At 40.0% G+C, this 13,979-nt stretch overlaps 1 protein-coding gene across 1 annotated transcript in view; it reads right to left on the reverse strand.

Annotated features, from left to right (window-relative positions):
* The window catches only part of pemt (phosphatidylethanolamine N-methyltransferase), a 110,777-nt gene that overhangs the window by 18,136 nt on the left and 78,662 nt on the right, over positions 1 to 13,979 (reverse strand). The window contains exons 4-5 of the mRNA XM_075457126.1: positions 12,202 to 12,347; positions 6,022 to 6,133 (exon numbers count right to left, since the gene is read on the reverse strand). Coding sequence (XP_075313241.1) covers positions 6,022 to 6,133; positions 12,202 to 12,347 — 258 coding nt within the window. The remainder of the gene's footprint in view (positions 1 to 6,021; positions 6,134 to 12,201; positions 12,348 to 13,979) is intronic.

Genomic DNA, 13,979 nt, shown 5'->3' on the forward strand with positions numbered 1-13,979 from the left:
CCAAACACTAAGCTTCCAACCTGATCTCATAACAGAACCTTTTTTCTTCACTCTTTATGAGAAAAGCTCAAATCATTAGTGGGCTATTTTCAGTGTTGATGAGGAAAATTAAATGCCCGATAGTGTGACCTCTCTTGTGGAAACGTCTGACAACTGCTGCATCAGTCCTCCATCAATGTATAGAAGATGCATTCATGAACAACGCAGAAGGTGGATCTTTTTTTACAATAATTGAATAAACATAGGAAGACAAATGGAAAATCCTATTCTATCTTATCCTATCACTCAATTTGATGGCAATACATCTCAGTTGTTTAGATAACAAAGAGAAAGCTTCCACCAAGCAAAAATGCATGATAAGTAACCACAAAAGAAGAATATCAATGTGCAGCAATTCTATCTCCCATTTGATTTATTAAGCAACACAAGTCTCTTATCAGTCTTGTTAATGTAATTGTTGATATGTGTTTGCTAATTTGTGCCAGCTAATAGGTCACACAGCGAGCAAGTAAGAGGTTTAATGTGTGGGAAAGATTGATTTGGTGGAGGTGGAGAGGAGAGTGTTTTCGTAATTTGTACATTATAAATGCAGACGATGCAACAAGGCACTGACAAGCAATACAGTTACAATGACAAAAATGTGACCTTTCTGAAATATTCAATTCTTTCAAATGTAAATACTTGCACTTTTACTTTGTGGTGTTTGCATAATTCGGATAAAATTCTAACTGCATAATAACATTACAAAATGATGAAACAGGCAATGCACCCACTTTCTTCAGGACATCACTTTCAGTTGCTGTTCATCTGCTATAGATGGTTTTCTATGCCTGCCACTTCTTTTTTTTGTCCTCCACTTTTCCAGTGTCCTTGAATATTTTCAGGACACACTGAACGCACTCTGTCAAACTGTTATCTTTGGTAATTTTCTAAAAGACAGGAACTAAAAGAAAAAAAAAGAGGGGAACAAATTATGCGCTTGAATGATTTATGGGTTAGATTTCTGTCAATTATTCCTCTGAAAATGGTTAAATACAAGGACTATGAAAATGAAAATAGCTCCTTCACAGCAATATATAAATAAATGAAGGACGACTCAAAACGGGTAGAACTCTAAAACTACAAATTGCTGCAGCAGAGCACCAAAACAAGGAAGAACCAAATACTGACCCCGGGTCAGTCCTCGATATGGAAGACAACAATGCCACAAAGCACAATTTGTGGCTGGCGAGCGGTGCTTTGTATCACCAATTACTGTCCTGTCTGTCCTCAAGCATCGTTCCAGCTAAATCAACAAAGCTAGCCATAAATTTCACCTGCTTCGTGTGAAAAGCTTTTTTTTTTACAGTACAAAAGGTTTGTGAATTTTTCAAAAATATTCAGAATATTCACAACTGATTGATTTGATTAGATTTTTGAAGACCAAAGCAACATAGCAGACACTGCTCTAACACTTGCTACCATTAGTATCGTAGTTTCAGTCTTACACAGGTTTTGACCATACTATGTCCACATTGTGCAAGAGATGACGGCTATTCATAGTCCTGTATAAATTGGAATTTACGTATTGAAGTTACTGATCATGCCTGTACAGTTTACTGTAATTTCTCATTACCACAGCTAATTTGATCTTCACCATTATTAAATTCTTACCTAGCTTTTGTTTTTGCTTTCCACGAGCCTCCAAATATTACACTCTGTTCACCAGTTAATCAGTAAAATGTGATGTATCATGCTCGACATGTGATGCAAAGATGGTTTCAGCATATGGTCTCTGCTTAAAATGTTCAATGAAACAATCAAGTTGAGTGCCCGTAAACCAAAGCAGAATGGAAGACCAGAGAAATTCCACAAAGTTTGTTACCCCCAGTCAAATACAAGTCATCAAGAGGTCATTTAACATGGTTAAGAAATCCTTCATGACAAGAGAACTTCTTTTGGACAACATAAGTAACATGATTGCATGCTCACAGTGTGTTAAAAGTTGAAAAATGCATTTGAAATGATTCCGGACATTTTCTGATACACATGACCTCAATTCCAAACGGTCAGGGTAGTTGGTAAAGCGTCTCTCCTCTCTTTAGTCCAGAAGCTGTGGCATCCATGAGAAGATGGTGACACTTCTGACTTGTTTACATGTGGCTTCTTCTTTGCATGGTAGAGCTTTAACCTGCATTTGTGGATGACACGGTGAACTGTGTTCACAGACAACGATCTCTGGAAGTGTTCCTCAGCCCATGACAGAGTGGTGCCTGTTTTTAATGCACTGCTGCCTGAGGGCTTGTAGATCATCAGCTTCCGATGTTGATTTTTGGCTGAGATAATATTATATACCGTAGATTAAGAAATATTTCAAATCTTTGCGATTTACATTGAGAACCATCAATTCAACATTGCTCAACAATTTGCCGATGTAGTGTTTTGTGGATTGTTGCACCTTTGCCCATCTTTACTTCTGAGAGACTCTACCTCTCTGAGGTGCTCTTTTTTATACCCAGTCATGTTACTGACCTATTTTTAACAAACCTAACTGGTTGCAACATGTTCCTCCAGTGGTTTCTTTTCAGTACCGCCTACTTCTACAGATTTGTGTTGCTAAGTTCCAATTTTTTTTTTTAAAGTGTTGGTACAGCCTCAATTTAAGATGAGTTTTCAAGACAGTAAAAATGACCGCTTTCAACTTTTGCTCTTTTTTGGAAAATAATATGGTTTATGAGATTTGCAACAGGCTGCACAGTGGTGTGGTGGTTAGCACCGTCACCTCCCAGTAAGGGGGTCCCAGGTTCAATTCTTGGCTGGGGGCTTTCTGTGTGGAGTTTGCATGTTGTCCCCATGTATGTGTGGGTTCTCTCCAGGTACTTCGGCTTCCTCCGACTGTCCAAAAACATGCATGGTGTCTCTAAAATTTCCCCTAGGAGTGTGTGTGGTTGTTTGTCTCTCAAATCAAATCAAATCAAATTTATTTGTATAGCACATTTCATGTACAAACAGTTCAAAGTGCTTTACATAAAATAAAAGCATTGCAGCAGGGAGTGCAAGAAGCATTAAAAAATACATAAAATAATATAAAGAGAAACAAATAAAATCATTTAAATGAATTAAAATCAGGCAACAGTCTAGATAAGTTAAAAGATATTTCATGCATAGACACATGAGAAAAGAAATGTTTTTAACCTGGATTTAAAAATGTCTACATTTGGTGAAAGTTTAATCTCCAGTGGCAGTTTGTTCCACTTGTTAGCAGCATAACAGCTAAATGCTGCTTCTCCATGTTTAGTCTGGACTCTGGACTGGACCAGCTGACCTGAGTCCTTGGATCTAAGAGCTCTGCTGGGTTTATATTCTCTGAACATATCACAGATGTATTTTCGGCCTAAACCATTCTGGGATTTGTAAACCATCAGCAGGCTTTTAAAATCTATTCTGTGACTGACTGGAAGCCAGTGTAAAGATTTTAAAACTGGTGTGATGTGTTCAGATCTCTTAGTCCGGGTTAAAACTCTAGCAGCAGCGTTCTGGATGAGCTGCAGATGTTTAATGCTCTTTTTGGGAAGTCCAGTTAAAAGAGCATTACAGTAATCGAGTCTACTGGAGATGAATGCATGGATGAGTTTCTCCTGGTCTTTTTGGGAGAGGAAACCTTTAATTCTGTTGATATTTCTGAGGTGGTAAAAAGCTGCCTTGGTGACAGCTTTGATGTGGCTGCTGAAAGTCAGATCTGAGTCTATCAACACTCCGAGGTTACGAGCTTGGTCAGTGATTATAAGGTCCCGAGTCTCAAGATATTTACCAACGCTGACCCTCTTCTCTTTGCTACCAAACAGAATGATCTCAGTTTTGTCTTCATTTAATTGTAGAAAATTATCTCTCATCCAGGTGTTTACTTCCTCCAGACACTGACACAGTACGTCTGCTGGGCTGCAGTCGTCCGGTGACAGAGACACATAAAGTTGTGTATCGTCTGCATAACTGTGATAATTGATGTTAAAATTCTGCAATATCTGACCCAAAGGGAGCATATACAAGTTAAACAGAAGAGGTCCAAGAATTGACCCCTGGGGGACTCCACAAGTCATGGCCACTCGCTCAGATTCATAGCTGCCAATAGTAACAAAATAACTCTGGCCTTCTAAGTAGGACCTGAACCAGTTAAGGACCGCTCCAGAAAGTCCAACCCAGTTTTCCAGCCTGTGCAACAGGATTCTGTGATCTACAGTATCAAACGCAGCGCTAAGGTCCAACAGAACCAGGACTGAAACATTACCAGAATCAGTATTCAACCTAATGTCGTTTAACACTTTGACCAGAGCTGTTTCAGTGCTGTGATGACGTCTGAAGCCTGATTGAAACTTATCAAGACTTCCACTTTCATTCAGAAAGTCGTTGAGCTGGTTAAATACAACTTTCTCAATAATCTTGGATATAAAAGAGAGGTTAGAGACAGGTCTGTAGTTGTTCATCATAGAGGCATCTAGAGTTCTCTTCTTTAGGAGTGGCTTAATGGCAGCTGTCTTTAGTGACTTGGGAAAAATGCCTGATGCCAGTGAGCTGTTAACTATTTGTAGGAGATCACTTTCTACTGAGGTAAAAACAGTTTTTAAAAAGTCGGATGGTATTATGTCTAGAGAACAAGTTGTTGATTTCAGATGCCGAACTGTTTCCTCAAGGATTTTTAAATTAACAAAATTAAATTGTGACATAACGTCAGAGTTATTTCTAGGTTTTAGACACAGATTAGTTTTCTTGTTTGTCTTTGTTGCGTTAATGTTTTGTCTAATTGTTTTGATTTTTTGGCTAAAAAAGTTGGCAAATTCATTGCATTTCTCAGTGGAGAGGAGGTCTGGGTTTGACTGTTTAGGAGGATTTGTGAGTTTTTCAACCATAGCAAACAGAGTTCGAGACTTGTTGACATTCTTATTAATCATTTCATTTCATTTCGTCTCTGTGTGGCCCTGTGATGGACTGGCGACCTGTCCAGGGTGTACCCTCTTGCCCGATGACTGCTGGGATAGGCTCCAGCACCCCCCTGCGACCCGACCGACGGATTAAGCAGGTATAGAAAATGGATGGATGGAGATTTGCAAATAAACGCAATCTTTTTTTTATGTGTTTTCAACAAAGCATCCCAACTTTTAAAAACCTAAACATACCTGTTGGCTTGTTTTTGGGGGATACTGACTAACTATAATTATTGTACAACTTCTTTGCTGTAGCAAACACACATCACTTCTACCACAATTCAGAGGAGCTTAAAGCAGGAGCCAGAGATATTTTACGCCATTATTCACCCTTAAGATAAAAGAATAAATTGACAAAAGTATGATGACAGCAGAGCAGTCTGAGGCTGCAATGAAAAGGGGTGGGATTGTGGAAGTAAAAGGTGGCAGTAAGAAGATCATTGGATTTGATTACTGAGCAGCTAGAATACAAAGTGAAAAAGTGAACTCAATTCCAACGAGTCAGAGCAAAAGGGAAAATATATGCGGTAAGACTAAAATCTAGGTTCATATTCAAGCTCAGGGAAAAGTAGAAAGAGTAGAGACTCACAGCTTTTTTTTTTTTTTTTTTTTTTTTTTTTAAAATCAGTGGCAGAGTCATCGACCCTGTAAAGCCTGCCTAGCAACTACATGCTGAGCTCTGAGACACGTTGCAATGGTCGTCACGGAGACGGGAGCACACGTAAAAGTTTTCTCCCCCCCACCTTTGTCAGGAGTGATTTGCAACTTGTGGGAAAAAAACATTTGCTATATTTAGGTCACAGTTCATCATCTATGCAACTTATTGTCTTCATTTCAAACAGCATTTGAAGTGCATGAGCACTTTGCCACCCAGGTGATGGATTTTTAAGTTTCATTTATCCTCAAACTAAAAATGTCTCAGGTAATGGCGAAGGATCAACCTCTTAAATCAGCTTGATTTGTAAAAACTCAATAACTCAATTAACACTCTTTTTGACTGAATTCGTGAAAGTGCCCTTTTGCCTCACTGTACAGACAAACACACACCCACACACACACTTACATGAGCGCCAGGCCGAGGTAGTTGGCAGTGCTGCCCCAGTACATTGGGTTCTCAGTGATATTGAAGGGAAATCCTGTCACCTTCTTATCCATGAGAATGCCAAAGTAGTCACCTGGGAAACACACAGTGGATTAGTGTTGGGACACAGTCACATGGCAGTATTTTGGCTCAATTTGACACGTTAACAAATTGTAATTACTAAAATCTGTCAGATTTTTTAATCACCATTTACTCGGTTCAGTAATACAGGAGACTGGTGCCAATTCCAGCATGCACTTGGTGAGAACCATGGATTATCTCCAAAAAAGTAAAAGTCTCAAATCTGAGTCCAGGGAACACTTTTACCAACGGCTGTGGTAAAAGTGTCATATTTGTTGGATTGCATCACGCTGTTGCCTAGGTTTCTGCAACCTTGATGTCTTGTTATGAACTCAAACCAGAAAGATTTTGGACTTGCTCATCATGTGATGACCATTTTTCACGAGTTCCTGACAAATCAACAGCACATTGAAGTCAGAGTGCACATGCATTACCAGGGAACTGAACTTTGGCACCACACTTCCCTGTTAATGCCTCCCTGTCTGGCTACTGCACATCACCTGGCCGCAACTGATGTCAACAGTTGAGTATGAGCATGACCTCATCTGAAGATCAGTAGTTTTATCTGTGCAAAAGTGCTTGAACTCTCACTTTTTTCATGAGGATCTATACATTTTAATGTTTAATGTTACAGTTTAATTTTTCCCAAACATTTTTGGATATATTTCTTGACACTACATCTGGGTGAGCGTTTCCCATGGCGACAGCTGTCAAACATTTTGGAGACAAGTGTCACTAAGGCAACCTCCTGTCAACTTCTGCACCACGCTATTTCCTGGGTAAACAGTGATCTGTGAATGTATTTCGACAGTTGTTCTCGACTGCTATGAGCGTAACCGCCGTCTCAAGATGAAAATATTTTGGAACCGCCTCCAAATGCAAGAATGGCAAAGGGTAAAATTGAATAATACCAATCCTAGATGACACCCGCTGTTGGGTGTCTGCAGGTCTGCGGAGACAGCTTTGCAAAGACAGGTTACTGCATTTGAAAGATATTTCTCACAGCTAGGTATCACTTGCAACATCGACCAATGAATCACTCAGTTTTGCTGGTATTCCTGCCAGCCATCACCACAGAGGGATTTCACATTCACTTCTCTGAGTCAGTAACAGATCAGCCCGGACAATCACCTGCAAGCTTTTGACTCACTGTGCTCAAGCTGAAAAGCATAAATAAATAGGAAAGTGTAAGAGCTTTAAATCTTGTGAAAATATCAGCGACGACGTGCTGCAAGGGCAATTCAGTTTTCAGCAGCAAATTTAGCAGATATCTCATCTGTTGAGTTCCCACAAAAGAGAGAATCTTTTCTACTGTCAGAGCTATTAAGCTGCACCTTTGTTTTTTTGAACATTCGGGCATTAGAAATCCCTCCTTGTCTCTGTAGTTCACCTACATAAAAAAGATAACTTAAAGGGTTAGTTCGCCATTTTGCACATTAAGCCCTGTTTTTAGGTAGTCTGGGGTGAATTATAGATGTTCTGATCACAATTTGGACATTTGGTGCTGAACGGAGCATTTAGGTATCCACTGCTGCAGCCCCCCCACCTTTGCATTGAGTCAATGACCACTCAAGCAAACAATCATAAAACAGCATTAAACTTTCGTTTGAAAAGACATGGAACTCACCGTGTGGTCATTGGTGGACAGCGATAAATTGACCCGAAAATCGCAGCGAAATGTGCCTTCTAACAGTTGTTTTAGCATTTGGTGGACCTATATTTCCCGACACCGTTGAATAGCAGCAGCAAGACATCCAGCGACATCCAGCGCGCGGAGTAATACTAGTCAAACCAATACAAATCAATGAAGACGGACAATAATGGTAATATAACTTCTCTGGAAGCGTATTTCGCGGTGATTTTTGAGCCAACGTATCGCTGTCCACCACAGACCACACGGTGAGTTTCATGTCTCCGCAAACAAAAGTTTAATGCCGTTTTATGATTGTTTGCTTGAGTGGTCATTGACTCAATGCAAAGGTGGGGGGGCTGCAGCAGTGGATACCTAAATGCTCCGTTCAGCACCAAATGTTCAAATTGTGATCAGAACATCTCTAACTCATCCCAGAATACCCCCAAACAGGGCTTAATGTGCAAAATGGCGAACTAACACTTTAAGCCCACAGGAGTAAGTCTAATAAATTGATTGTGCCAGTTTGAAGTATCACTTAAGAAAATACTCATGCAACCAAGTTAGATTCTTGTCTGTTTCTCAAAATAACAATAACTAGAAAATCCAACCTGCCAGAGCCAAAAACACAAATTTCAGACCAATAATCAGTCTGCTATGCTGCTATGGGTCGGTTTTAGAAAACAGTCAGCAGCAGTGGCTCCCTATTCACTGACTGGCTCAGCTTGTAGCTCTTTGTTGATCTGATTGGTTCAATGGCTCATATTTTTCAAAATTGCCTGCTCTTTGTCTGCAGAAGATCTTCCAGACGGTTCAGTGAAACAAATACACCTTACATGTGTCACGAGAGGTTATGATGGAAAAGTTGATCATAGCTGATCAGCGGTAGGACACATTGGGCAACGACCGTGCACGCAGTGACATAACACGGATGTTCTTCATCTTCAAATAAATAAATAAATCTCTTTCATACACTGTCTAAGTCAGTAGCTATCCATAGCTAGGTACCAATTATGCTTGGTATACTGAAGGTAAACTGAAACCCACTCCAGCAACTGTCCTCAACTGTCAAGCGCATGCAGTTTTTTTTCTCTGACATGAAAATCACTTTATTTCATATGTAACTTCTTGTTGCATAAGCTATGCTCCTTTAATTTTGTTATACAATCTGACTGCATAATGATTAAATTCAATTGAATCAAAGACTGACATGGAAACACATTTTCTGAGTGAACTTTTAACTCCTAACCGACCAGCTGTTTTTAATTAGAAAAGGTAAAGAATTTATTTCGTCTCGATTTTTTTTCCCCCATTCCATTAGCAAAGCTAGAAAAATAGCTTACCCGACATCCACGAGGAGAATGTGAGCTAGAATACTTTGCTTGCTAACATTAGCACTGAGTCAGTGTATTGACAATACTGGTTGTCAGAACATCCCACTTTTGGTAGTTTTTTTCAAGCTTCAGTCATGACACTGAACAATACGCGACGCAAAGTAAAACAATCACAGAGTTCCCACCACAGACGTTGTACCATTGTACCAATCAACTTGTACTGCAGATATTGTCATTTAAAAATTCCTGCCTCTTGGAAAACATTGTCACTGCAGTGTTCTTCTTTCATTCCTTCTTATTTTTTTATGTAGTTAGAATTCTGGCCTAAAGACAAACGAGCTCAGAGAATAAAATTATCTATCGGCAGAAATATATTCTACGTTCAGTTCAGGGAAATTCTGACACTCTAGTCAGGATGTAGAACTGAATGACAAGTATGTGTGTGTGGTCCAGCAGCAGAACTAGGACATTGCTCACTGTAACCTGAACACTTTCTATGGTTTGATGTAATAAGTTGCATCAAATGTACCCCCCCACACACACAAACATTTTCTAACCTATTTTGGGCCATAAGAATAACAGCACATGCACATTCAACTTAAATCCCTTATGCCTCCTCAGTGTGCCCACACAAATATTTCTACACACATACGAACGCACGTAGGCTTTTGGCAGGTAAAGCTGCCCTGTTGATTTACACATGCGTAGCTGTTGGCCCTGTTTTCTGTCCAAAAAAAAAAAGAGGCTATTAATGCCTAAGTTACATAACACTTTTCATTATGTATGCTCATTTAAAACACAACAGGTAGGGCGTGATAAAAGAGATTATATAAACAAATCTGTTTGCTATTCAACAGAAAACCAGCCGTAACTGGCCTTCAACAATGTAAGCTAACCTCAATTTGTGACCTGCCAAACCGACGACTGGTATCCCAGTCAGATCCAACAGCCAAGCATAACATATTTTTTCCTATCATCTTGCGTCACCGTTGTTTCATTACTTCATTGTCATAAAAATGGTCAACGTGGACTTCCTGAGGGGTAGTGATTGCATTTTTGTGGTTTTGATGTTGGAGAAGTGGGCCTTGCAATCAGGAGGTTGTAATCAGAGTTTGGTTCCCCAGCCAGGTGGCCAACTTGTTAACACTACGTGTAATCTAATTCTAACTGGATTCTTGTCTGCCCCTGTGCCATCAGACTGAATCATTGGGTCACAGTGACACAAGGGGATTAATGTAGAGACAATAAGACATATCAAATCACAACCCACACCTACAGGCTATATCCTCAATTATATGTCTTCCACGCTAGGAGGAATGGGAAGGGAAACATGGTGTCATCAGGAGTTGCATAAAGACCATCCTTAAGTACGCACTCATCCTGAGGACTTTGGAATAGACTTTTGGATTACAATACCAGTATTACAATCACAGTATTGAGCTGAACTTTATCTCACTACTAAGATATCTAGGCTTTTTCTTTCAATCACTGATCTTTGAGGGCTGCTGTAAGCATAATGTGTGAACATTATTTAGAAAATGTTTCCAGTGGGTGCCAGGTCTGGAGTCCAGGCCGAGGCTGTTTAGCCCTTGGACTCTTTGGCTTTGAAGCCATAAAAAATGCTTGGAGAATGATGTTTGTGTTGTGTAAATGAAGCGTTGTGCAGAAAACACACCAACCAAAACCCACAAAGACACATTGTCTTTTAATTCTAAGGCTCTACCTATCAGGACATAAGACATTATCAGGTCTTAAAATGAAAAACTTCAACATTTAACATGCTAATTGAGGTCTGCAGAGTCTGAGATGTAGCTCTTGCATTTTATTTCTATTTCTTCTTCTATATCGTTCCCAGATTGATAGGCAGCAACGACAGCTTCTCTTGGATTATTGCTTTCATATTTCCTCGTTGGCATTGTGTTAACACACACCTGAATGCTACTGGAATGGAACTCTGGTTTAATACGATCAGGTTTCCACTGCATGATTAGGACCTTATAAACACACTTAAGAAATGACAATGACCGTCCAATACATGGACAGATTCAGGCTGATTATTGGTAATCATTTCTTTATAGGTGAACTTTTTTTTTTTTAACTCCAAAAGTACCAGCCTCTCTTATAGAATATTCCAGGGTCGGTAGCCTACATTATTGCAGCCTACATTAGCCATTTCATGTCCCAGTTTTATTCCAAATCTCATTAATTAGTATCTGAAAGATGGCAATTTAGCCGCACGTGCACATGCACATACATGAGCACGTGCCCATGCAAGCTGCTGACACAAGAAGTATGTAAACACATTTGCCCACGTGTTTGGACACTCCTGTCACCTCCTGCTGCTCCTCCTGTTTCTCCTCTATAATGGACTGACATTTCAGCCCACTGATGGACAAAGATGTGGAGGAACCGATGCGATCGTCTGGATCTCGGAGATGACTCAGTCAGTTGACTGACCTAGAAAACTAGATGCCAATGCTTGGCAAATGGTCACCGTGTCGATGTTGTGCTCGTGTTGATTTGAGATAATGCCTGGATGTATGCTGGAGCGGCGGAAAAAAAACAGGTATGAGGCCCCAGAGGCAAATGCGTGTCATGAAATTGTTTGTTGCACGCATAGCAATGACAAGGAATGTTTACACCGTCAGATTTCATGTGTCTTTCTTAATGCAGGGAGCTTTTTCTGTCCTCGCAGATTGTTTTTGTCTTTTTCTTTTATTTGTTTTCTTCTTTTGTCATAAGTTTTCTAAAGGCATCACAGATAAACATATTGCATGTTAAAAATAAACAGCAACATGTTATTCAAACTGTTACAATAAGAAGACAAGAGACCAGACAGCCACAGCTTATCAGATTTCACAGTCATCCATCCCATAATTGTACAGACATTTCAAGTAAAACCTCCTGGATGTGCTAAATAAGCCACCAAAGTGATGTTTGAACCATGAATGTTTGCCTTAAATCTGGCAGTAAAATCAAGTTGACTTCACCAAGTCTCTAAAGCCCATTTTTCTTACTATGACAAAGTTATTTCAGTGACGTCATTACGAGTGCGTAGTACTCAAAATAGCCCAGGAACAAAACTGGTTCAGCCTCTTCAGTATCTTTTATACTCACCTAAAAAGGTTCCGGTGAATCCCAGAGCAAGGAAGCTGCTGACCACCAGCACAGTGCCCAGCACCAGGAAAGCTACCCCGCTGTAGAGAACATCTGTGCGCTCCATCACCTCCCACCTGGCCTGGGTCTTCATTGCCACCGTGATACTGGGGAACAATACAAACCACAAGAGCCTTCGTTCAACTAATGTACACAAGATAGAGTTAGCACGGCTGAAGTGGCCTATATACTGTAGCCCAGGGGTGGCCAACCCGCGGCTCCCGAGCCGCATGCGGCTCTTACGTTCATACCAATTTTTTTTTTTTTTTTTTTTTTTTTTTTCTTTTCGCTTCGTTTGAGTTCAATACGGCAGCGGTCTCCAACCTTTTTTGCTCCATGGACCGGTTTAATGTCAGACAATATTTTCACGGACCGGCCTTTCAGGTGTGGCGGATAAATATTACAAAATAAAATAATACAACTAACACTAGTGATGGGTCATGCGCAAGAGCATCGGCTCTGAGAGCCGGCTCGCATCAAGTGAGAGGCGACAAGTTTTTTTCCATTCGCTGCTTAGGTTTCACTTTCAGTGCTCAGTCCCAGCTCTGGTTACACAGAGCTTTGTTATGATTGGCCAGCATGGCAACCAGCACGCGGTATTCATGTGAGAATTAAGGAGTTTGGTTCTGGTTTTGGTTCTGTTCTGTGGATTTGTTTGAAATTTTTTGGTTCATTTGTCCAATAAAAAAGTTTAATTGAGGACATTATTAATGTTAGCTTGAGTTTGGTTCTGTTCTGTGGATTTGTTTGAAGTTTATTGTTAATTTGTGCAATAAAAAAGTTTAATTGAAATAAACAAATGTAAAAGTGGTTTTGTCACAGAATAAATGCAAAGAATTAGGCAATTATAAGGTCTCTCATAAAAACATTCAAAGCAAAAGGGTTTTCAACACATAAACCATGATTATTATTTTTTTTTGCAAAGTTAAGGTAAAATATAGGCTACAAAAGATCCTAAATAAAGAGCCGAACTTCCCATCACTAACTAACACAGACTCTGTGGTATTTAGTAAATATAATAATAAACTTGAATCCACTGTGTACTTGTGTGTAACTTTATTAGCAGCGTCCTCCTGACGTAACATCCTCTCTGCCTCCTAACGCTCTCTGGTCGCTATGGTAACGCTTAAACATGCCTTCAAAATGCAGCTTTCTTTTTTTTAGTGGTCACAGCCTCTTCTGTCTCCTCACTGGGAAGAAGCTTTCCAAACACGTCTGTTTTTGACTCATTTTGCTCGGTTTGTGTGTTTAATATTGTAACAGAGGGTCTTCTTATTATTATATTGAGGTTTATAAAAGAACCACAGGTAGCGTTCTCACATTCGCTGGCTTGAACGCCGGCCGCACTTTATTCACACCAGAGAGTCTCTATTATGAGCTGTGATTCACACCCCTTGAGTTACAGGTTAACACCGGAACCATTTCCTGTCTTGTGTACAAAATAAAAGCTCTTCACATTAATACCGGATGTTACCAACATGCTAAACATCCCTCTATCCAGGGCTCATAAAAATAGCTTACAATATCAGCGTTGATGCGTCACGTGACCGAGACGAGAGCGAGTGAAGAACAGACGGATGGAACGGAGAGAATTCGGTCATTTTTCAAAAAATGTGGCTCTTTGTGGTAACACAGTAAAAAATGCGGCTCTTAGTCTCTGACCGGTTGGCCACCCCTGCTGTAGCCGATCAATATTGTCAGTTTTATTGACTGTAAACGTAGCAAAAGTAAAACTGAAC

This window comes from Odontesthes bonariensis, chromosome 23 (assembly GCF_027942865.1).
Source record: "Odontesthes bonariensis isolate fOdoBon6 chromosome 23, fOdoBon6.hap1, whole genome shotgun sequence".
Taxonomy (NCBI): domain Eukaryota; kingdom Metazoa; phylum Chordata; class Actinopteri; order Atheriniformes; family Atherinopsidae; genus Odontesthes; species Odontesthes bonariensis.